This window comes from Belonocnema kinseyi, chromosome 8 (assembly GCF_010883055.1).
Source record: "Belonocnema kinseyi isolate 2016_QV_RU_SX_M_011 chromosome 8, B_treatae_v1, whole genome shotgun sequence".
Lineage (NCBI taxonomy): Eukaryota > Metazoa > Arthropoda > Insecta > Hymenoptera > Cynipidae > Belonocnema > Belonocnema kinseyi.
Genome location: NC_046664.1, coordinates 12,808,111 through 12,834,702, shown reverse-complemented (window position 1 = coordinate 12,834,702; position 26,592 = coordinate 12,808,111). Strand labels below are relative to the sequence as shown.

Here is a 26,592-nt window from a genome sequence, read left to right as displayed (position 1 = left end):
ATTGCAAATTACTGATCTGACAAATTAATTATACAACTTACATAATAAATTTTCATATTGACTTTTTTTTATTAATTATTATTTTGAAGATCAATACTTTGAAATTGTCACTTAATTTTTCGATAAACCCCGAAGCGGGTTTAAAATATTAGTTCATATTGGATCATTCATATTTTTCAGAAGAAGAATGAGAATAATGAACTTGATTATTTTTTACAAGAACTCATTTCATAATAGTTCGTGAAAAAATTGTTAAATTACATCAATAGCATTCCAATAATGAAAAAAATCGTATTATCCAGTATGTACCCAGTGGGCACAACATTTGGCGACGTCTTTACGACATCGTTACGACATCGTTACGACATCGTTACGACATCTTTACGACATCCAATGTCCATGTCGTTCAGGTGTATTTACGATATCGTAAATAAGGCTTATGATCTGACGATGTCTTTACGATATCGCAAAGACGCCAAAACGTCATGGACATAGGATGTCGTAAAGATGTCGAACGATGTCGTAAAGACGTCGCCAAATTTTGTGCCCACTGGGTATTGATCCAGTGTGTACCTGTCTTCCCATACATAACATTAACTTAAGCCCTCAATATCTCTTTTTTTACATATACTCTGTAAAAAACAAAATATTTTGGAAGTTTCATAACGGAAGAACATTATAAACCTATTACATTTTATTGATATAATCTTCTTTCTCTATACTTAGTTTAATAAATAAATTTTATACTTAAATCTTATTGGACGACGCAAACAGGAAGCTGTCATTGAAAATACTATATTTGAGATAGAAATACTGATATTTCTTTTATATTTTGGCAAGAGTCTAGCAATCTCGAAGATTTTAATGAGATTTAAATTAAAGATTTAAATCAAAATTTCTATTAATCCTTATTTTTTCTTTGGAAAACTATAATTACTAAATGCTGATTCTAACTAGTTCTTTGATTAAAAAGTATTAATTAATCTGTGGATCAAAATTTAGCTTTAATTGAAAATTTATTGTAGGTCTAAATTAGAAAAAACTACGAGAATTTCAATTACTTTTGTAATCATCTATTAGCATTTAGTAAAAAAGGAAACCCTCTTTGAGCTTTTTGTCGCGTTCCAAATTTTTTAGAGGGCTCTTAATTCTTATTTATATTTTTCACCAATCATTTTGATTATCAGAATTGTGTTAGCGCAATTGGAAAGTCTTCTGCCGCGTGCGCCTTCACGTTCAGCAACATGTCCAGGATCCTCGGAGGATCCTGGACATGTTTCTAATTGTACAGGCGCACGCGTCAGCTAACTTTAAAGTTGCACTATTTCGCTCGCTATTGATTGATATGCAGTCTTTCCAAGCTGAAAGATTCAATTTTACGTTCTTCAATTAGGTTCTAATCAGAACTTCTATCCTCTTTTTTTTTAATTCACGCGAAATGTTTATTTTTTCGAATTTCTTTACGCTTAATTTTAGTGGGCTGATGAAGCTATCGCCAAGGCTCGGTTTCGTCAAACATCCTATCAATATTGTCTCGTAGCATTTTTTCTTGGTCTGAAAAAATTTAAGATAATTAAGAACCAAAATTAAAATTACTACTTTATTATTATTTTTATTAAAATTAAAACTTCTATTTACCTTGTGTTAGATTTGAAATAATACACTGTTTTCGAAGAAATTCCAGGCATAGGTTTCTCGAGAGACCAAATGCATGCATGTTACAAGTGAATGTTCTGTAAAATAAAGTTGATACCAATTTTTAATTATTCTTGTTTTTCTCGAGAAAAGAAAAAAAAGTTAGATCCAAAATATTTATTAATTAAATAATAGAGAATCATGTGTTTACCCAGCTAGAAAATTCTTGTACAGGAACCTCGGAGGATCCTGGACATGTTCATGGACACGAGTCTGCGCACAGATCGTGTCGAGAATCACGTCCAGCAACCTCCGAGGTTCTTGTACACGAATTTCCAGATGGGTGGATTTTCATTTCTTAATACTAAAAATATAAAAAATCATTATCAAACAATTTTTTAAATACATACTAAGTTTTAAATGTTTTAGAAATAATGACTAATAATTTCAAATAAGAGCATTAGCAATTGAAAAAAATATATTTTTATCGAAATTTGCGTTTTAAACATTCAAAGTCAAGTATTTATAGATCAGGTAAAATGTAGTAAAAAGAATAATATTTCAAATCGAATGAAAAAGAATTGAGCTTGAATAGTTTATAAATAAAATCATTTACACTTTAATAATTTGAAGTTGAACTTTTTTTTTTAATTCAAGAATCTCGAATCTTACTGATTTTAGATTAAAATGTTGAAAATAGGCCAATTTTAAAACGTGAGAAAATTAATATCTTAAGAATACAAGTTTGAAAATTGCATAAAAAAATTCTAAGGGTATAGAAATTGGATTATTTTTAAATGAAAGGGTTTAAATTGTACAATTTAAAATTGAAAACTTTTTACGTGGAATAATTTTCAATTTTAAGCGATGAAAATGTAACAATTTGATATTAATTTTTTTTAATAACTCGAAAATAAATTTTCTTTGGTTCGAAAATGTTCTAAAATGTTGAACACTTCGAACTTAACTCAACTTAACTATATGAAGTGTTATCGATTAAAAAATTTGAAATTAAAAATCTTGTGGCTAAAAATAAAAAAATGAATAAATTAAACTATTGAATATTCATACCTCAGAAATTAAATATTTTCTAAATTTTGAATCATTACAATTTTACAATTCTGAATTTTCATTTTTGACTGTAAGTTTTTAATTTCTACTTTTAAAAGGTTTAATTCAGTAATTAAAATTAGAATCGCTTAATTTTAAAAAGTATGAATAACTATATGAAAGATCTTAATTTTTAAACTATTAAAATTTACGCAAAATAATTTAATTTTTTAAGGGTTTGTGTAAATCAAATTTTTAATATCTCAACTCTTGGTGACAAAATTTTTTTATTTTAAACATTTTGTTCAACTAATTAAATTTTAAAGAATTATAATTGCAATTTTTATTTTAATTGATGCAAATGACGGTAAATTTTGTTTTTAATTCAGAAAAATTCGCCTCAACAATTTTTCAGATAAATGATAATTTTTTGTATGTAGTGAGGATTACAGTTTTAGAAGTTCAGAAGCTTTAACTTTCAAAAATCCAATTTAGTTTATAATTTCAAGTTTTAATCACTTCGAATTCATATTATGTAGATTCAAAGGCTTTTGGTTCTTTAGTTTTGAACGATTTTAACTATAAATAATACAATATCAATTCCCTTGAATTTGAAAAGATTAAATTTTTGAAATTCTGATTTGAAATGATTTAATTTTGAACATTTTGATATTACCATATTTTCGGAATTTTATTCTGAAATCATTATAATTTTTGATTTTTTAATTAAAAATAAAATTGTTATATAATTTCGGACCACCTAAATATCACAACAACAAAATTCTCGAAAAAAAAAATAATTTTCCGAAATAAAAATGCTTACCAAATTTAAATATGTTTGAAAAATAAAATTCGAGACAGAAAATAGCAGACGGTAATGCAATATTTAAACTACAATTTAAAAAAATTAACCATTACAAATATTTTTTTTATATCAAAATATTTCTTTAGTGTATTATTAATAAATAAATAATATTGATTAAACACCAATTATTTTTCTTTTTTAAATTCGGGACATTAAAAACTGTTTGGGAATTTTATTATTCCGGAAATTTCCAATTCGGAATTTTACTATTTAGGAGTAATTTTATTTTTCGGGAATTTTCCAATTTGGGAATCTTATTATTCGGAAATTTTCGAGAAAATTTTTGCAATTTTGAATGTTATTATTCAGGAATTTCATTTCTTCGGAAATTTTTTAATTCGCGAATTTCGTTATTCGGGAATTTCTCAATTCAGTAATTTTATTATTCAGGAATTTTCCAATTCAAGAATATTATGATTTGGGAATATTCCAGTTCGGGAATTTGACAATTGGCCAATTTTATTATTCAGGAATTTTATAATCCGGGAACTTTATAATGCGGCAATTTTATCATTCGGAAATTTTCCAATCCGGAAATTTCCTAATTCATTAGTTTTATTATTCCGGAATTTTATAATTCGGGATTTTTCCAAGTCAGGAATTTTTTAATTCGGGAATTTCTTTATTCGGGGATCTTATTATTCGGGAATTTTGTTAATCGGGAATTTCCTAGTTCCGAAATTTTATTATTCAGGAATTTTATAATGCGGGAATTTCCCAATTCAGAAATTTTATAATTGGGAATTTTATTATTTGGGAATTTTCCAATTCGAAAATTTTGTTATTCGGCAATTACCCAATTCGCAATTTTATTACTCTGGAATAATAATATTCCCGAAACATAAATCCCCGAATTATAAAAAGCATGAATAATAAAAATCCCTCGAATATAAAATTCCTGAATAATAAAATTCCCCAGTAAGAAAATTCCGGGTAATAATATTCCAGAATTGGAAAATTAATAAATAATAAAATTCTCGAATTGGAAAATACCTGAATAAATAAATTTACGAATTGAAAACAAAAACAATAAAATTCCCAAATTATAAAATTCCTGAATAATAAAATTCCCTAAATGGAAAATACCCGAATAATAAAATTCCGGGATTGGAAAACTACAAATTTATAAAATTCCTGAATAATAAAATTGCCGAATTGATACATTCCCGAATAATAAAACTCCTCAATAAATAAATTTGCCAATTAGAAAATTTATGAAATACAAGATTTATGAATAATAAAATTCGCGAAATTGAAAATGCACGAATACTAAAAATCTCGATCAATTCATGATAATCCCGAATTGGAAAATGTCCTAATAATAAAAACGCAGAATTGGAAGATATCGAAATAATAAAATTCCTTAAATTAAGATATGTGATGATTTTTTTAAAACTAAATCAATTCAATTTTAGAATATTTCCGGGTAATAATATTCCAGAATTGGAAAATTAATAAATAATAAAATTCTCGAATTGGAAAATTCCTGAATAAATAAATTTACGAATTGAAAACAAAAACAATAAAATTCCCAAATTATAAAATAACTGAATAATAAAATCCCCGAAATGGGAAATACCCGATTATTAAAATTACCGATTTATTACATTCGTGCATAATAAAATTCCAGAATTGAAAAATTCCAGACTTGAAAAATTCCAGAATAATAAAATTCCTCAATAAATAAATTTACGAATTATAAGATTCCTGAATAATAAAATGGCCGAAAATGAAAATTCCCGAATAATAAAATTCCCCGATTGGAACATTTCCGTATAATAAAATTCCCGAATAATAAGATCTGCATAAATAAATTTATAAATTGGAAACTTTACGAATGATGAAATTCCCAAATTATGAAATTCCTGAATAATAAAATTCACGAAAAGGAAAATACCCGAATAATAAGATTTCTGAATAAATAAATTCACAAATTAAAAAATGCCCGAATTATAAGATTCCTGAATAATAAACTCCCGAAATTGAAAATTCCCTAATAATAAAATTCCCGGCTTGAAAAATTTCCATATAATAAAATTCCTGAATATAAAAATTCTTGCATAAATAAATTCCCCAAATTATAAAATTCCTGAATAATGAAATTCCCGGGATGGTATAATGGTAAAATTTTCGAATTAGGAAATTCCCGAATTATAAGATTCCCAAATTATAAAAGTTCCGAATTTGAAAATTCCCGAACAGTTCATTATATTCCCGAATTGGAAAATTTCCCAATAATAAAAATCCGAAATTGAAAAATACCCGAATAATAAGATTCCTTAAATTAAGATATCTGATGATTTTTAAACAAAAATTAATTTGATTTAAGAATATTTTTCAATTAGTAGTTTCAATTACAAAATAAGATATCAGAATAGTAATATTTCCGAATTATACAATTTTTAATAATAAAATTCCCTAATTGGAAAAGTCCTTAATAGCAAAATTCCCGAATAATAAAATTCCCGAATTGGAAAATTCCTGAATATTAAAATTCCTGAATACTTTATAACATAACCGAATTTTAACATTCACGAATAATAAAATTGCCAACATTTTATAATGTTGCCGCATTTGAAAATTCCCGACTAAAAATTGACAAATATAAATTTCACGAATTTAAACAAATAGAAAATTTATTTATTAAAAATACAATAATCAAATATTTTTATAAAGTAAATTATTTTTAATATTTGAAGTTTCTAAAATGATTATTATTATTGTAAATAACAATAGTTGAGAAAACAAATTTCTGGATAAAATTTTTGGTTGAATTATAGTTATTTTGAACCTAACCAATAATTTTAGGAATTTTAAGGATTGAAAATATTTGTTTTTTAATAAAAATATTTGATTATTGTAATTTTAATAAAAAAATAAAATCGATGAAACAAATTTCGTTATTGTTTAATTTCGGGATTTTTCTGTTTCGGAAATTTTATGATTCTGCATTCTTCCTATGGGAACTTTATTATTTGGGAATTTTCCAATCAGTGAATTTTATAATACCAGGAATTTTATTTTGCGGAATTTTCGTTTGTTTAATTTCAAACCCTTTAAATTTCAAATAATTAAATTTTAAACTCTCTTATTTATGGCCTATACAAGTTTAATTCCTTTTCATTCCATATGAAATACTGTCCTTTCGAAATTTGACTTAATATAAATTTTTAAAAAACAAAATCGTTTAATATATTTAAAAAAAATTAAAAACGTTTTTAATTCAAAATTATTAGTTAATAATTTTTGTTTCAAAAATGTTTTAAATGTATTTTGAAAATTGTTTATATTTATAATTTTTGGAAAGACAAATCCAGAGTTCACTGCATTATTTTCTAATTATTTTTATTTGAAATCATACCCTAATTGACCAAATACTATATTGGCTTGAAATTTTCGATCATCAGTAGCAACAATTTCTTGATCAAGAGTTTTTGGTCTATGAGGAACAGGTCTGGCTGCTCTTTCGCATTGGACTGCATCAAAAAATGCTGCAGTCCAAAATCTCATCGAAGTCCAAATTGGTTGGACCCTCAAATTTGTGTATAAATATTCACGGTAAGGCTCCACCCCAGGCACTTGAACTGGAAGGTTTATTGTTCTTGAAATATTTGTTTTGCAATAACAATTTAATGGAAAAATTACTTAAACCCTAGGAATAAAAATAAATACAATTTTAAAAACTGCACATTAAATAATAAATACCTTCGTGATAAAAAGTGAAACACATGTTCATGAGGCTTTTTGCTGGTGCAAAATCATCAGCTTCGTGACATTCAAAAAGTGCAACTGCAAAATGTTGTGCTAGTGAGTAAAAAGATTCCTCAGAAACACAAGGTCGAGCTCGTCGGGCATTGACTACCCGAGAAAACCATACTCTACCATTCTCTGTCTGGAAAATTAAATTTTGTTACATAGAACTATTTTCCAATAAACACCTAAAATCCGAAAAAATTTACCCAATTTTACCCTTTTCCCCGAATTTATTAGAAAGTTGTGATTAATTTCTTAGAAATCATAAACAGAATGTGGAATGTAGGTACTAATATGAAATTCAAATTCCTAACATTGAAAAAAAGATTCCTTCCCTTAGCTGGGAATCGAACCCAGGTCTTCCGATTGCCGTTCGGATGCTCTATCCACTAAGCTACTGGAGAGATCGAAAAACGAACCTTTTTTGACAGACATGCGACATGACAGAGTTTTCTCTAAAGAGTCATAAGTACGATATGGAAAATCTGTATTATCATCGGGATGATAAATAGCCGATCAGATGAGATACTTATCAAATTACTTGAAAATAGCTATCTCTAGACTATCGATTTAAATTCAGAATTTTTCGTTTTTCTAAAATTTTAAAATGAACTTTTATCTGTAAAAAAAGATTCCTTCTCCCTTCGCTCCGCTGGGAATCGAACCCAGGTCATCCGATTACCGATTCGATGCTCTATCTACTAAGCTACTGGAGAGATCGAAAGAAGAATTTTTTTCACATAGATGCCATATGACAAGGTTTTCTCTTAAGAGGTATGGTATACGATATAGAAAATTTGTATTATCAGAATTTAATTTAAAAAAGGCAATTCAATGCATTCGAAAATATGAATTTTTAACCAATCAGATGAACACTTAACTTACGAAATTTTAATATTATTTGTAATCTTCAATTAAATTTAATAAATTATTAATCGTTTACCAAAATAATTAATTTTTAACTTTTTTATCAAACACTTATACTTTTGGATAAAGTTCAATTTCGTTGTAGAAAATGCGTTTTTTGTTGTTTAAAAAATCATACGTTTTAACTATTCTTATTAAAAATAAAAATAAAACTATTTTGTTCAAAATTCTTCTTTTTTAGTTGAAAAATCAACTACTTGAATGATGGTTAGCCAAATTTGTTAAAAATTCATTTCTTTGGTTGAATACTCGTATTATTGAGCTAAAATTAAAATTCTGTTTTCGAAATTCAACTATTTGAATTAAAATTAACTTTTATATTGGAAAATTATATTTTCAGGAAAAAATTCAACTATTTTGGTAAAAACTTAATCCTTTGTTAAAAATTCATTTTTTTCTAGAAAATTAATTTTTTTAATTGAAAAATTAATTTTTTGTCTATAAAATCGACTTTTTTGTAGAAAATTCGTTATTTTTTTATTTGGAAATTTACCAATTTGTTAAAAAATTTCACTGCTTTGGTTCAAAATTAATTTTATTTTTTTAAAAATATTTTTTTTCTTCCAAAATTCAACTAGATTGTTAAAAATTAACTTTTTATTGAAAAATCTTATGTTGAATTTTCCTATTGCAATTCGAAAAAAGAAAACAAAATTTCTAAAAAAAAAGTAAAAATTTATTTTTTCTCGCAAAAATAAAAGAGAGGAAAAAAAAGAGAATTCTTGGATTTTGGATTAGAAATTCAATTATCTTGTAGCAAAGTTGTTGTTTTTTGTATGTAAAACATTAAAATATTTAGTTCGAATTTTTTTATATTTATATTCTTTGGGTTGAAAATTTACCATTTTGTATCAAATTCGTATTTTTTGTCTGATTATTTAGCAATTTAATAAAAAAATTTAATATTTGGTTAAAAATCCTTATGAAAAAGAAGTATTAGTAAGTATTGGATCTAATACTTACCAATACTTCTTTTTCATAAGGGAATAATCAGTTTTATTAAAAATTCATATTTTTGGGTTAAATTAAATTTTTATTGATTTGAAATCAAAATATTTTTTAAATTTAAAATATCAACTGTTTTAGAGAATATTTTTTGTTTTTGGCTTCAACAATCTAGTAGAAAATTAAACTATTTGTTTAAAAATCAATTTTTGTGTGTGGAAAATTCGTTGTTTTTTTCATTTGCTTAAAACTGAACGATTTTGTACAAAATTTAACTATTTGTTTGAAAATTAATTTTTGGTAAAAAATTAGTTTTTTTTTTATTTTCACCCACGGGTTGAAAATTAATTTTTTTTAAATTCAGATTTTCATTTAAAAAATTAAAGTTTTCGTAGATAATTTGTTTTTCTTTTTGCTTGCAAATTAAACAGTTCGGTAAAAAATTCAAGTATTGATTTGAAAATGAACTTTTTTTAACATTTAAATTCAGGGTTGTAAATTTAATTGTTGTGTAAAAATGTTTTATTGATTGAATTGAAAATTCATTCTTTAGTTTCAGAAATTAACAATTTGATAAAAAATTTATTGATGTTTCAACAATTGTTTGAATAATTGAATCAGCAGTGTCGCGAAAGAGAAATTTTGTTTATTTCTTATAAATGAGTGTTATTTATTTTGCTATTTATACCATTTTTGATCAAAAATCAATTTTATTTTTAAAAAATTCATACAGAAAACGAGGAAAAAATTATTACAAATATTAAATTATTATGCAACCTTACTTGAACTAGTTGGCCGAAAGTAGCCTTTTGTTCTTGATCGATCGATCCTGGAGCATCAAATAAAAGTGGCACGAAAAATTTCATAAATTCTACGGCTGTCTCTTCTGATTGACTATCGGCTGATAAACTTGATGCCCATGATTGAAGAGATCCAGAGGAACCTGAATAATTATTATTATTTTTTTTTTAATAATTTCAATTAATTAATTAAAGAAAATTGTTCAATCTTTTCATCTTCCATAAAGAACTAACTCGATTGTTTTGATATGTAAAAAAATATCATTTATAAGTTAAAAATTAAAATTAGCTTTCACATGGAGACGATTGAACCAGAAAATGGCACAGAATTTTTTGAAACCGGAAAACTGGGATTTTTTTATTTATTTTCAAATTTGAAAAGAGAGTAATTTTTTCATTTGTAAGATTTTTATAAAGTTGAAAAGGAGGAAATTTTTGTTTTTTTTTAACAATTTTATAACATACGTATTGATTTAAAAAGTACTTTTATGTTAAACTTTTTTATTTAATTAAATCTGTGCAAAATATTGATGTATTAAAAAAATTTTACAATGAATAATCCTATATTATAGTCTCTAATATTTTATACTTACATGATCTTTGCCATATTTTTCGGCCATCCATATTTGAATCTAAACTGGTACTAGGACCATACCCATCTTGATCGCTCGAACCACTACTGCATGGCATATCTGAAAAATTTATAGTTAGAGAAACTGTCTCATGAGAAAAAATGATCTCAAAAAATGGTGTCAAATCTACGAGAGAGTTAATTTAAATATATTCAACAAAAGCTTTATATTGAAAATTAAAATTAAACTTGAAGTAAACAATTTCTTATTTACATAATTTTATCGTAGTATACCTTGCCTTGTCTGTAAACACGTTTCTTTCAGTTTTCTTTCAGTGATGATTTTTGGAAAAAGATCAATCATAGTTTAATAAAAATGTAATATAATGTTATTAAATTTTCCACGTGTAATTTTGAATTTCCCGCCAATTTAATTGACTTGACGATAGTGCTATCTGTTGCTGGTAAAAGCTAAGCGCCTGGTGGTATCTTAGCACGGACAGGAACCATTATCATGTATCGGTAAGGACACAAATTTTTATACTGATGATCATGTAGAAAATCAATCTTGCTTGCACCAAAACATCATTCAGTAGCAAATTCTGTATTCTCGTTAGAATATTATTGTTGCAACCAACCTTACATCAAACCCAAGAAAGAAGCACGGATAAGCTTGAGTTTACACTTTGGTCAACTTTTAAATTTAGTTTGAATATCTCATTTAATTCGTCGCCACCTTCAGTTTACTCATACTTCGAGGACTTGAGGAAGGCTCAGCCGAATATCAGATTTTATATTCTTATAATCCGGAAATCTTGTCTTGGTCGGTAAAGTATAATTTTACACGTTCGTACTTTACCGCTTGAAGGTAACCTAGATGTCTGCTTTTCCAACTGAAGGTAACCTAGGTTTATACTTCACCGACTGATGGTCATAAAGATTTCTACTTTAAAGTCAGTAAGTAAGTAGGCAGTTTCTGGTTTAATGTCGTTTAGCTTGGAAAAGAATCGTGTTCTCAAACCGGCCGAGGTACTACTTTTGAATTTTTTTCCCCTCATCTTTATAAAAATTTATATGGGCCAATTTCAATTTATTCTGATCTAAAAACCTCTAAGAGCCCAAATGTTATTCCATGGAAATGAAAATTCTTTGTAACTTTAATAATGGAAAATTTTAACACGGAAATTATAGGAAATCCGGATTTTTAATTACTACAATCTTTTGTAGTAAAATTAATTGCAAATTCCTGAAAAGTGACTTTAAATAAATATTCACTAGTAAGGGTTGGATCTAAGATTACATGGATACTACTACTAGATTGAAAAAAAATCCATAGAAATCTAATTTACTTTTAAGCTTTTAAAAATACCAATTGTAAGAGTATTTTGAGTCAAAAATGTATTCAATCTAATATTAGTACTGTTCCAAATGCTACTGAAAATGATTATAGTATTTTAGCAACTGAGAATTATGTTTTAATCACGCTGATTTCACAATTAAATAAAAAGCTTTCACACAAAAATTGCAACATTGCCTAATAAGGAGAGACCGCGAGATGTGCGTCGCTGATTCGACTGGGGCTTTAAAGGGTGAAGCTAATTCAAAATCTATTAGGTACTTCTTTTTTATTTTTATCCAATGGACCTGAGTTTCCGAGATATCGAGGACCGAATGAAAAAATACGCACCTAATAAATTTCCATGTACCTTCACCCTGTGAAGCTCCAGTCAGTTTAGCGACGCACATCTCGCGACCTCTTTTTCTGAGTACACAATCGTGTTTAATTAAAAAAAGAACAGTAATATAATAAGCCACAAAGGAAGAGGTATGTAATACATATCGGACGAAAATAATAATTTACTGTGGGGAACACGAACACATTAAATACAGCTTGTCGAGTTACCTAAACGAAAAACGACCGTCTGATAGCGAGTGGGAGCCCTTGCTTCGAGAAAACAAAGATAAAGTTGTTATTTTTAATAAAATAAAATATGTTATACCGTTCAAGAAGAATGATACCTTATATCGCTTATCATTAACAAACATGGTATATTTAGAATTTTTTAAATAATTTTGTGAGCGAAAATAATCGACTTCAAAATATACACTAGTGCTCCGAACAAAGGCTTGGAGCAATGTTGCGCATGCGTGGCGCGGAGTATTTCATTGGTAGAGAGAAGAGAATAATTTTTCATCATCTTGGATCTCTTTTATTATGATTTATGGTAGCCAATGACAAAGCTCTATTTGACGCACGCGTAGTAGTGCTCCAAGCCATCGTAGGGAACACTGTTATATATGCGTCGCGCACACACCCAGGGTTCATAGGCACCTACAATATTAATTTTGCGCTTGAAAGTATCATCCTTTTGAACAAGATATTCTGTTTTTTATTTGTGATATGGATTTATGAAACATAATGATTGCGATGCACATATATTAGTCAGGCGCACAATACCATACTGAGGGGGAAACAACTCTGGTGATCAGCTGTTTTGTTGGAAGTAATAAGATAGAGATCCTATCTTTTAAAATCATTTTGAATCTTTGTGATAAAAACAGATGGATACTTTCTTTTCTATCGATGTGCCTTTTTCTTTCTCTTTTTTTATATAAATTCACTTCTATTTTTTTCAATATCCTCTTCGCGTTCTCATCCTATCCACTTTTTTCTATCTCATCTTACCCTTTATCGATTCACGTCTATACTTTTCAATCCCCTCTTTTCTATCTTATCTTATCCTTTGTCTATTCACGTTTATCTTTTTTTATTCTCTTTTCTCTATCTTACCCTATCCTTTGTCTATCCACGTCAACTTTTTAATCCTCTTTTCTCTGTCTTATCCTATCCTTTATATATCCTCAATCTTTTTCAATTTCCTTTTTTTCATCTCATCCTATCCTACGTCTATCCACGACAATTTTTTTCTATCTCTTTGTAAATCTAAATTCACGTCTATTTTTTCCATTCCCTCTTTTCAATCTGACTCTATCCTTTGCCTACTTTTCTATTTCTGTCAATCTAAATTCCCTTTTATTTGGAAATTCTGTCTATCTTTTTCAATTCCGTCTTTTCTATCTTATCATATTCTTTTCCTATTAACTTAAATTTTTTTATCTCTCTGTCAATCTACATTTCAGTATATCCTTTTCCAGACCTTCTATTCTATATCATCCTATTCTTTTCCCATTCACGTTAATAATTTTTTATCTCTTTTTTATTCGTCAGGGTAGAGTCTTTTTGGGTAGAGAAATTAATTTTTTTAACTGAAAATTTAACTATTTCATTTCTAGGTGAAAAAATTATTTTTCTTATTTGAAAACTTGATTAAATGTTGAACTAATTTGTTAAAAATTGATATTTCTAATTAATGTTTCTAGATTCTTGTTGAAAACGATTTGGTAGAATATTTAACTATTTTATTTAAAATCAATTTTTTTGTTCACATATCGATTTTTGAAGTTAAAAATTTATTTTATATTTGGTGAAAATTTGGCTGAGTTCAAAATTCATCTATTTTGGTAAAAATTCTTTTTTTGTTGTAGAAAATTGATCTTCTTCCTTGAAAATTCATCTGTTTGGCTAAAAATTTCTTTTTCAACAAAATTTTTCAACAAAATAGTTAACTATTTTACCAAAGAAGTAAATTTTTAACCAAGAAGATTAATTTTCAAGCAAAAAGTAGAATTTTCAACAAAGTATATGAATTTTTAACTAAAAAAGATAAATTCTTATAAAAATGTTAAATCTTTAACCAAAAAAGTAAATATTTTTTACACAAAATTTACTAATTAAATTTTCAGTAACAAATTAGTTTAAAAAAAAATGAAAGAAATTTTTAATAAAATTGTTTAATTTTCAAACGGAGATATGAAGTTGTAATCAAAGTAATAAATCTTCAACTAGAATAGTTAAACATTTAATAAAAAAATGAATTTTCAAGCAAAAAAAAAACTAATTTCAACCAAAATAATTCAATTTTCAACCTAAGGAATGAATTTTCAATCCAATATTTAAAATTTCAATTGAAAAACATCAATTTAGAATGAAAAATAAAAAATGGTTAAGATTTTATACAAAAAATGCAATAAATAAATTTGCAGTAAATAATTAATTTTTAACTAAAAATAAACGAATTTTCAACAAAATAGTAAAATTTTTAACTATAATTATAAATCTTCGACTGGAATGGTTAAATTTTCAATTTGAAAATAAATTTTCAAGTTAAGAGTTACCATTTTGCATCAAAATAGGTGACGTTTCAACCAAAGTGATGAATTTTCAATCTAATAGTTGATTTCTCAACTGAAAAAGATAAGTCATTAATGAAAAATAAAAAATAGTTTACCATCATTTTCAGATTAAAATAATTTTTGATACCAAAAAAAGAAGATTTTAAATCGAAATAATGAATTTTCAAGGCAAAACGTTCACATTCTACCAAAGAAGTTTTTATTTTTTTGTTGCAATTTTATATTAATTGCGCTTGTAAAATGCGACGAGCCCTTCAACTGCTACCCCGAGTGAATGCAGCCCGGCATACACATTAGCTACCGCGTTGCATTTTACGGGCGTAAATTCACTCAATTTTCAATTACTAACAAAAAAACAAGAAATTTTTTTTAAAAAATCGTTGGGTCGCCTCCAGTAAAATTGTCGTGATTTAAAATCTTACATTAAAAAAATAATGTTTGTAGGCGTATTATGCAATTTGATTAAAACCTTAGTAATTTAAGAGCCTTAAGACTTGTTTCCCCCTCGCACCATACCAAATATTCGCAACAACATTTTGCTTCTATAAATTAATTTTGTCCTGCTCTTTGAAATTTTGGAAATGACGAAATTTGATGAATATTTTCTTCTTTTTTGAAAAAATGTTTTTTTTATAATGTAACAATATCCCAAAGCAGAATTTTTTTTGTTGACTAATAAAAAGAGTACATATTAGCCTATTAAAATTAAATAAATTTTTAATAATTCTTACCGGTTTTGTAATTTAATTTGTCGTAGGGGTCAGGACCTGTGGCCTTAATATCTTTTTCCTGAATAGGTTCTATAGACTCTGGACTAATATCGGGAGTTCGAATTGGTTCGTTTTTTACTATCCGCCGTTCCGTTTTGTGTCGAGCCATTGCTTCGTAATCTTCATAAGACATTCCATTTCCGAACCTATTCAGAAGTATTCGGTTAATAACGTTTTTCGTAAATTAAATAATCGATATTAAAAACAAAAAAAATTAAATAAATTAAAATCGTTTAAAAAAATTTTAACATTAGGTTTAAAAAATTGTGGACGCATAAAAAACCCCGAAAAAATGAAATTCCCAGCAGAATAAAATTCCTCAATAATAAAATTACCGAAGTATAAAAATCCTGAATTGGTAAATAGCCTAGTAATAAAATTCCCCAACAGTTTATAATATTACGGAATTTTAAACATCAGAATAATAAAATTACTGACAACGATTTTCTAATTAGAAAATATCTAAACTAGAAAATTTCCGAATTATAAAATTCGCGAATTTCGACAATAAAAAATTGTTCTTCAATCAATATTATTTATTCATTAAAAATACAATAATCAAACATTTTAATCGGAGAATATTTTTCCTTATTTAAAATTCAAACAATACTTTAAACATGGATAACTTTACTTTTTATAAATAAATAAGGTTTACTAAAAAAATTTTAATTGCTTAAATTCAGGAATTTTCTAGTTAGGGTATTTGATAATCCGGCAATTTCCTGTTGGAGAATTTTAAATTCGGTAATATTATAAACTGTCGGAAATTTTCTTATTCAAAATACTTATATATCGAGAATTTTTTAATTTGGGAAATTTATAGTATCGAGAATTTTATTTTTCGGCAATTTTATTTTTCGGGATTTTTGAGTCGTCTCTAAAATTGCTAAAACAATAATTAAGAATTTTGAATTCCAAACATTCATAATCAAAAATTTTTAGATCGGGTAAATTATTTGAAAAAGGACAATATTTCGTATGAAATAAAAAATTGAATTTGTATAATTTAAAGTTGAACAAACACTGTATTGATTCTAATTCAAGGAATTCAAATTTGAAAATTTTATTTTGAGTTGAAGAATCTAGAATTGAAAAAATTGGACAATTTTAAAACAATAAGATATTTAAATCCGAAGGCATCAGAATAGTATTATTTTAAATTAAAATCCTTCGAAATTAAATAATAATTTAAAATCGAAATCCTATTAAATCGAATAGTTCAAACTTAAATACTTTGGAACTTAATTCATTTTTAATTCGAAGTGATTAAAATTAGGCAATTTTAGATTTGAAAATCTAAATTGAATGTTTTGGATTGAATTCTTCTAAAATTGTAAAATATGGAATTGTTATTACATATACAAATTATAATTTAACATTAAAATTGATTAGACACATTTTTCTAGTATATAAAAAAAATTTCTGTTCTTTTCGCCGTTTAAAAATGGTTGATTATGATCCTTTCAAATTAAACTAAACTAAAAAAATTTTCAAAATAAGAATTCGAACTTTATCTAAAACTGAACATTTTTTTCTCATCAAAAGAATCAAAATGAAAAAATTTCTATATATTCTTTTCAAAAATTAACTATTAAAATTTTATTTCTAAAATTGAGACACATAAAAGGAAAGGTAGAAAATGTGGCTTTTATTATAAAAATTCGAAAACCTAAAATTGTAATTATTCAAAATTAAACAAATTATTCCATTGCACATTTTTTAATTTCAAATAGTTTAATTCTTTCAATTTGGATTTTAAAGAGTATAATTTTCAAATGTTTAACTTTAAATCATTAAATTCCAATACGAAAAAATATAGCTATAATTTTAATTTTTAAGATTTGACAATTTTAAGTCTTTCAATTCGAAATGTTTTTTAACTTGAGTCTAAAGTTTTTAGTAATTTAACAAATTTTCAAATAAAACATCATTTAATTTTCAATTCCTGATTCTAAAATATTATCATTTTCAAGGGTTACATCTGAGAAATTATTGTCTCAATGTTTCATTATTTGGAATACTTTTTCATAAATAAAGTCTAATGATAAAAGAAAATTTAGTTCATTTAAATTTTAAACGCGACGTAAAAAGTATTTAAACAACATTTTTAAAACATAATTTTTCATACAAAAACCTAAAGAATAATTTTCTCATCGATGTGCGTCGCTAGATTTTTTCAAAAGAATTCTTTAACTACAAATGTTTGGAAATATTTTCATTTTTACTGCAGTGTAAATGTTTTCATTGAATTTACATGGCTGGAAAGTTTTTTAAAATATTTAAATAATTATTCAAGGAAAATTTTTTTGATAATTTTGAATTTTCACTACAGTGTGACTTTGAGAAAAATATTTTACATTCACAAATGTAATGTCTAATGATAAAAGAAAATTCATTTAATTTTAATTTAAAAAGTTAAAAAAGTGTTTTAAAAAAACTTCTTCAACTGCAACGTTTTTTGTTAACTCTGTATTTTTACTACAATGTAAATGTTTACATCAAATCTACATCGCTGAAAAGTTAAAAAAAATATTTTAATAATTATTTAAGTACAATATTTTTGATAATTTTGTATTTTTATTACAGTGTGACTTTCAGAAAAATATTTTAGTTACATAGAAATCATTTATGATAATAACAGAAAACTAACTAGATTTTAATCTTACATTTTTTTGAATATTTAAGGTTACAAAAAATGTTGCAATAATAATATATAAAATAAAATTATTCGAAAAAGAAAATTAAAGGAAAAGATTTTCCTCCACTGTCAATTGGCATAATAATTGGTTTAAAGAATTTTTCAACTATAATCTTTTTTATAATTTGTATTTTTACGGTAGTGCAAATATTTTCATCAAATGTACATCGCTACAATTAAAAAATTGTGATAATGATTTAATAACAATGTTTTTTGATAATTTTGTATATGTACTAGACTAATTTTGGAAAAATTTGGCATCCACAGATATGATATTTGACATTTATAGTAAAATTCAAGTAAATTATTTAAAATACCACATGCGCCACGTTACCCCTTGGGTCCAAAATATAATTTTTTTACCAACCTAATGCCCATTGTACTAAATAAAAAATGCAAGATTTAGTCATTTTTTCTGTAATTACTTTGGAAGTCTCAATTTCTTTCTACCAAGTTCCTCATCTTTAACGAGAGCTTGAAGTGGAGATGAAGATGAGGGAGTCGCCAGATCACTTTCTTCCAAACTATTACTGAGGGCAGATCCGATTCTGTTTCCTAATCCTTGGAGGTATTCTCCACCTTCTCCTAAAACTGATCTCATAGATCTGAATGCACCCCTAGTTCGTCCCATCAACGATCCAGTATCAGCTGGTAAAGCTGTCGTTACGTCGACCATTTTCTAAAAAAAATATGCAATAAAAAAAAAATAACACGAAAAAAAAAGAAAAAAGAAACACTTTCCCTCCTCTACTCTCCCTAAATTCCCCTATTTCCACTATTTCCCTTCTTCAGCACGACTAATGAAAATTTCCTCCGCTACTTCTCTCCTTTCTCGCTTCACTAGATAACACTTCCCTTCCCCTATTTATTTTTTCCGGCCCTCCCTTCCCCTCCCATGCGCATTCCCATTTTTAATTATTTTGCCTAATTTCCCTTACATTGATTTCTTCTACTTACCCTTCCTATTTTCCCCAATTCCTCACACCTCATTATCTCTTTTTCCCCTAGTTGTCCCTTACTTTCTTTAAATTTTTTCTATCTTCCTCTCCTCTCATTTCGCCGCACTACCCCTATTTCCCTCTCCTCATTTCCTATTTTGCCTCCTCTCATTTCTCCCCAAGGTCCCTACTTTTCCTCTCCTTACTTCCTCTTACTTCTTCTCAGTAATTCATCTCTACTTCCAATACTTTCTCCCTACGCGTGTCCCCGTCTTTTTCCTACTTTTTTTTACTAATTTTTTCCATTTACCCTTTACCTATTTTACCTTACCACTCCTACTTTTCGGTTCTTTCTTTGCTCTAACATCTCCTAATATCACTTCCCTAATATCCTCTCACTTCAAATAACATCTACTCCACTCATTTTATCTCTCTTCCCCTACTTTTCTTCCCCTATTTCCTTTTCCTGCCCTTGATTCTTTTACCTGTCCCCAATTTTTAGCTTTTAATTTCTTTTACTTCTTATTCCCCGATTTCCACTCACTGCCTCTACTTTCTCTCTCCTTACTTTGCCTATCTTCACCTACTTCTTGTTACCTCATTTCCCTTTTATTTCTCTCCATTCATGTCCGCTATTTCTTCTATTTCTTCTTTCCTTATTTTCCCCATTTATTCTTCCCTCATTTCCCCTCACTGCCCCTACTTTCCCTGGTATTATTTACCTTACGCATCCTACTATCGCTCCCCTAATTTTTGCTTATTTCTAATACTTCCTCTCTCGTTATTTCCCCTCACTTCTCTTACTTCTCCTCTTTTCCACTAATTTTTCTCTCCTCATTCTTCCTGCTTCTTCCTCCCTTCATTACCCCTCAGTGCCTCTACGGCCCCATTTCTCTCCTTACTATCCTCTAATATTCCTTCAGTTTCTCTTTCCTTATTTCCCCTTACTTTTGATGCTTTCCATGCATTCATTTCCTGTATCTTTCTCTACTTTTCCTCTCCTAATTTTTATAATTTCCCCTTCCTTTCATTCTCCTTTCTACCCCTACTCTTTGTCTATTTATTTTCTTAACATCCCCTACTATCGCTCTTCTAATTTCACATAATTTCCCCTTACTGCCAATAATTCCCCTCTACTAAATTTTTCCTTCTCCTACTTTTCCTTTTTTCATTTCCCCTAACTTCCCTTACTTTCCATACCCAAATTTTCTTCCACTTCTAAGACTTTCTGTTTAATAATTTCATCTTCCTTCCTTTCACTTGCACTATTGTTCCTCTCCTTATTTTTCCTTCTTCTAATTTCCCCTGATTTAGAATACTTTCCTTGCACTCATGCCCCATCCTTTCCCCTACTTTTTCTCTTCTAATTTTTCATACTTACCCTTCCTTTATTTCCCTTCACAATCCCTACTTTCCCTCTTCTTATTTCCCCTAACATCCTTACTATCTATCCCCTAATTTTTCCTATTTCCCCCTAATTTCCTCTCATTTCCATTACATACCCTCTTCAACGTTCCCCTCTCTTTCTCTTTTTTCCCCCATTTCAGCTATTTTCTCTCATTTCCATCCCGCTTACTGCCTCTACTTTTTCTCTTCTTATTTTCCCTAAGATCCCTCACTATCCCCTAAGTTCCTCTCACTTCAAACTCACTTCCACTCAGTTTCCCTCATTTCTCCTCCTTGGTAAAAGTACAACGCGGAGCTTAAAAATTTGTTTAAAAAAATATGCTAATAAAAGTTTGTTTTTAATGATAATATAATCTATATTATTTTAAATACTTACAGTTCTTTAATTTCTTTACTGTTTCATTTTTTAGTGGCTGTAGACTTAATTTCTACATTTTTTGTTTTCCGTAGAGTGAAGAATTATCTCTGTGGAAAATAATCTTATCAGACAGGACATCCTATTTAGCGACGAGTGTGTGGGCATTTTAATTAGCGAATTATAATTATAGTTGCTTAGAGAAGAAAGAGGAAGGTAATGGAAACGAATATCCCGATCTATTTTTAATTGTACTGAATTAAAGAATATTTTCCGATGAGAAATAATATTTTAAAACTTCATACCTTCTCAAGATTTAACTTAAAAAATGTAGTTAATCGAAACCTGATTATTTGATTATCATTCAAAATTTCAAATTAAACCAGCTTGGATAGGTTTACTCTGAATTACATAAAATACTAGTGGATAATTGAATTTTCAACTAAACAATCTTAATTTTTGGCCAAAAATAAAATATTCAATTTTTTAATAAAAACATTAATTTTTAACAGAAGAAAAGGAGTTTTTAAGAAAATTGTTGAATATTTCACAAACTAGATAACAATTTAACCAAATTAGATGATTGTTTAACCAAAAATGTAATATTTGATATTTTAACCTGAATAAATTTTGAGTTTTAATTTAAAAAAGTTGTACTTATTAAAAAAACACGAATTTTCTACAAAATAGGTGAATGCTCAACCAAAAATACGAATTTTTTAATCAAATTGACTGTTAATCAAAAACGATAATTTACAATTTTTTTTTAATTTTCAACAAAATAGGTCAATCTTTCACTAAATGATTGAGTTTTTAACTAAAAACATTAATTTTTAACCAAGCAATATAATTTTCTATCCAGAAAAACAAATTTACATCAAAGTACATTAATTTTCAATTCAATTCAATAGGAAAAGTTAAAACCAAAAAATGTGAATGTTAAAAAAAAACAATTGAATGTCTAACGAATAGTAGAATTTTTTAACAAAGTTTAGTTATTTTCAATCCAAAAGGACTGATTTTCAACAAAACAGTTAAATTTTTCAACTAACCTGGTGAATTCTATTAATTCTATTAAAATAGTTAAATTATTTTAAAAAATAGGGCAGTTTAATTTTCAATCAAACAAATTAATTTTTAACAAACAAACAAAAAATAACGGATTTTCAATAAAATAGTTCAATTTGCTACAGAAGTATTTCAATTTTAAACCAAAAGGATGAATGTTCAAGCAAGAAGATTCATTTTCAGCCAAAATGGATGTGTTTTAAACGAAGTAGTTGAATTTTTAATCACAAAAGATACATTTACAATTGGAAATGGTGAGGTTAAATTTTCAGATAGAAAAATTAATTTTAAAGCAAAAACAAACGAATTAGAAAAAAGTCGAATTTTGAACGTAGAAAGACAATTTTTCACTAAAATGTGAATAGTTAAATATTCAGTTGAAAAATTAATTTTTTGATAATTAACAAAATTTTAAGAATATAGTTTAATTTTCAACCAAGCCTCTTTTAACTAAATTCAAGAATCTTTTACCAGAAATATGGAAGTTTAACCAAATTGTTCAACTTTGAATCATGCAGTTGAATGACCTGTAAAAAAGGGGAAATAAAAAATAACTAAAAAATAAAAATGGTTAGAAATTTATTTGTCGCGTTGTTAGTAATTTATTTGGGTTGTAGATTCAGCCACTTGATAGAAAATTAATTTTTAGTTCAAAATTCAAATTTTTTAGTGTTGAAATAATTTTATTTGAAAATTCGTTTTGTTTGTTGCAAATTAATTTTTCCAACAAAAAATGCAAATTTTCGTTTTTGGTTAAAAATTGATCTTTTATTGTTGAAAATTCTGAAATATTTGACAGAAAATTTGTCTCTCCTCTTAAAATTGTTGAAATTTCGATGGACATTTGTTTTTTTCTTGAATGGAACATCTTATTATGTTAAAAATTCGTCATTTCATTTGGAAAATTCAATCGTTTTGTAGAAAATTTTATAATTTTGTTGAAAATTCATTGTTTTAGTAGAAAATACATTTTCTTTGTTGAAAAATCTTATATTTGGTGTTTTCATCCATCTCTTTTGGTAGACATTTTATTTTTGTTTGTTAAAGTATGAATTTCTATAATTTTTCCTATTTTAATGAAAATTATTATCTTTTTTGTCAATTACATTTCTAGAAGTAAAAATCAAACTTTTCCATTTTGGGTTAAAAATCTATATTTTTTAGTTTAAAATTTATATTTTTGGATAAAAAATTAACCTCTTTGATTTTAAATTTCCTCTTTCGGTTTGAAATTGAACTTTTTGATTGAAAATGAACTTTTTTTGTTGAAAAATTTTTCACTTTGGTTTAGAAATTTAATTATTTTGTTGTTTTTTGTTTTTGTTAGAGTATAATTTTGGTAATGAAAATTCATCTTTTCCTTTTGCATGAGTTTGAAAATTTATTTGTTTCGATGAAAATCGGTTTTTTTCGTAAAAAATTAATTTTCTTTGTTGAAAATTTTTATTTTTGTTAAGTTCGTCTATTTTCGTAGAAATTTTACGTCTTTTTGTTGAAATACCAAAATTTTCAGCACGTATATTTTGCATTAAAAATTCATCTTTTTTTGGTTGTCAAAAGTTTAACTGTATTGTAAAAAATGAAATTACTTAAACGAAAATTTAACATCGCAGATTTGAAAACTCAAAAATTTGTTAAAAAATGCAACTATGTTGTGAAATATTCAACAATTTTTTTTAAATTCATCTTTCTTATTCAAAAATTAGCTTTTTTGGAATAAAAATTCATCTTTTATAGCAAATATTAATGGTCAGAACAAATGAAAAATTGCTTACAAAGTGCAATAAAGATATAATTAAAAAATTTTGAAATATTATAAATAATATAAAAATTTAGTTTTATAATTGAAAAAAGGCGACAATTGCAGCCAAATATCTACCGATGTAAGTACCTCTGCAATGCAGCAGGTTCATGAACACGTGCTCATCGTCATTTGACGTTATCCTTAGAGCGATAAGAACATAATTGATTTTTTTTAACATTGACCTTGAAGCATTTTTAAAACCTCATAATTCACACGTGGAGTTTAAAATTAAAAAATTGATAACATTCATCAATTCGATGTAATTATCGATTATAATTAATAACTTTACTTAATGTTGTATTGCTTAGAGTGGGAATAATTGAACAATATTAATCATTGTGCATGAAAGTGAAAACAATTATTACAAAATAAAATGAACGCTCGACTCGTGACTAGTGGCGACCCCGGTTCAAATCCGGCTCAAGGCGGATTTTTTTTTCCACCAGAAATTGATTTGACAAGTAATTCACCGAATATAACATCATGAATTTAATAATTGATTATTATATCATAAAGTAATATACTAATTGAGAATTTTTGGAAAAATACAAAACAAATAAATTAAAGGTATACAAATATTGTATTAAAAAATATATTTTTTGTTTCAGAATATATAAATTTCCACGTCCGAATTTTTGTCTAATGTAATAATCCACTTTGAATATTATTTGTTTTAAATTAATTGAACCATTTCCGTCAGCTGCACTTCACATATGTTTTTTGTTTATTTAGGTTTTAACTTGTCGCACGTTAATCAAATATTTACCTCAAACATCAAAAAAATGTATGTAACGTAAACGAAAATATTAAAAAAAAAATGTAATTTCTTTAAATTTTCTAATTATCTTCAGTGAATAATAAATTGTAAAACTACTTATAAACACTATTTTTGAGCTACTTTATGTTTGTTATAATATCAATAATAAATAATTATTCTGCGGAAAAAATTTTAGAAACTATTTTTTTTGGGAAAATCTCCTAGGAAAATCAATTTTGGTGACACTCTTTCAGGTCTAAGATATATGATAAAATACAGTATCGAACCTAACCGGATGTCGAAGCAAAGTTATTAATATTAATGTCAACAAATTAATAGAAAATGTTAATAACAAATTTATTTAAAAGCTACTCACGTTAAAATTTATAGATTATTCCTTTTTTACTGTACTTGTTTCGTAAAAAAAATTGTACGGCCGTTTATTCCTGCCTTCTATTCCATACTGCGACAGCTTGTCAACACGTGACAATTGCATTGCGCTTGCGTTACAACTAATCAATAGTAAACTCAATTTTGCTGAATTTCAGTCAACTGGTTATGATCAACTTTTTTTTATTAAGTGTGTCACTGTCGGTCATTTATCATCGGCTGAGAAAAAGTATAAATAATTGTTTATGAACAAATTATAGAAGTTATAAATTATTGATATTTTTAATAATAAAAAAATTAGTTCTCAATGAATATTGAAAAAGATAATTTTGTTTAATTGGGTTAGAAGTAAATTATTACTTTTTTGAGTTTTTTAAAATTAACTTTTTAGTTAGAAACGAATAAGTAATATTAATTTCGGAAAGAACCGCAACTATCTATCATTACAAAAAAATATATTATTAAAAATAAGACACTGCCTAAACTATTATTTTTGTCAAAAATAATGAAGTATTGCGTTACTTTAATTGAAAAGTAGACAAAAAGTGGAAAATTTGATTAAAAACTGCTACTTTCTAGTCTTTTTCTGAGAGAATATTACTAATAATAACAATATATTATTCAAATAATTTATTTAAACATCTAGTTATCGCGTGGATCTCAAAATATTATTTTTAACGCCTTCATTTTTTATGAATTAGACCAAACTTAAAATTTAAAACAAAATTATAAGAAGACAGTTGACTTAAAAAAATCATTTTCAAACATGAAAGAATAATTTATATAATAAAAAATTTTCGATAAAAAAAAGTTTATTTAACAGAACAGTTAACATTTTTTATTAAAAACGATAATATTTTAAAACAATTATTTGATTTTCTACATAATAATTGAAATTTTGACCCAATACTTGAAAATTCTACTAAAAAAGATCAATTCAAAAAAAAAAAATGAAGTGCCTACCAAACATGGTGAATTTTTAACTCAGGAAGATAAGTTTTAACCAAAAGTAAAATTGTTAAGTTTTACGTTAAAAAAATTAATTTTTAATCACAAATGGAACGATTTTTTTTCAAAATAGTGAATCTTTAACAAATAGTCATATATAAAGTTAACAGAATGATTTGTTAGCACAAACACAGAAACAAAAGCTGAATTTTCTATCAAAAAATTTATCTTTCAATCAAGTAGTTGAATTTTTGACTACAAATATACATTTTTGAGAAATAACTCAATTTTTAGTTAAAAAACTTAATTTTTAAGAAAAATTAATTTTCTTTAGAAAATAAACTTGCAAGTAAAAAAAATAGTATTTAAACTGCCAGTTCAAAAATCAATTTTCGTTCAAATAAAAAATGAATTTTCAACATAATAGTGAGATTTTCATGGAATGTGATAAATTTTCTATCCAAAAAGACAAGAATTTTAAATTAAAAAGATAAATTTTCACTTTTTAACCAAAAATATAATTTTTTCACTTATTTGTTTAAACTTTGAAATTCTTTATATTATTTTTAAAAATAATTTCCAATCAAGCAGTTGGAGTTTTAGCTAAAAATATGAAATTTTAATCCAACAGATTAATTTTTTTCAATAAGACTCATT

General features: G+C 26.3%; 1 protein-coding gene across 3 annotated transcripts; it reads right to left on the bottom strand.

The window, feature by feature from the left end:
- Window positions 1-456: 456 nt before the first annotated feature.
- LOC117178795 (uncharacterized protein KIAA0513) lies at window positions 457-25,081 on the bottom strand. Of its 3 annotated transcripts, XM_033370271.1 has the most exons (11): window positions 24,974-25,081; window positions 20,990-21,078; window positions 18,694-18,947; window positions 15,532-15,716; window positions 12,450-12,491; window positions 10,569-10,667; window positions 9,958-10,118; window positions 7,256-7,442; window positions 6,912-7,134; window positions 1,639-1,733; window positions 457-1,554 (listed from the first exon to the last, which is right to left on the bottom strand). In XM_033370271.1, exons 3-11 carry the CDS (start codon window positions 18,942-18,944, stop codon window positions 1,490-1,492), a joined length of 1,308 nt encoding a protein of 435 aa, XP_033226162.1. In that variant the 5' UTR covers window positions 18,945-18,947; window positions 20,990-21,078; window positions 24,974-25,081; the 3' UTR covers window positions 457-1,489. The 3 variants fall into 3 exon arrangements, with proteins under 3 accessions (XP_033226162.1, XP_033226164.1, XP_033226163.1); XM_033370273.1 differs by lacking the exon at window positions 12,450-12,491; XM_033370272.1 differs by lacking the exon at window positions 20,990-21,078 and having other exon boundaries at window positions 24,974-25,070.
- Between the last annotated feature and the right edge of the window lie 1,511 nt (window positions 25,082-26,592).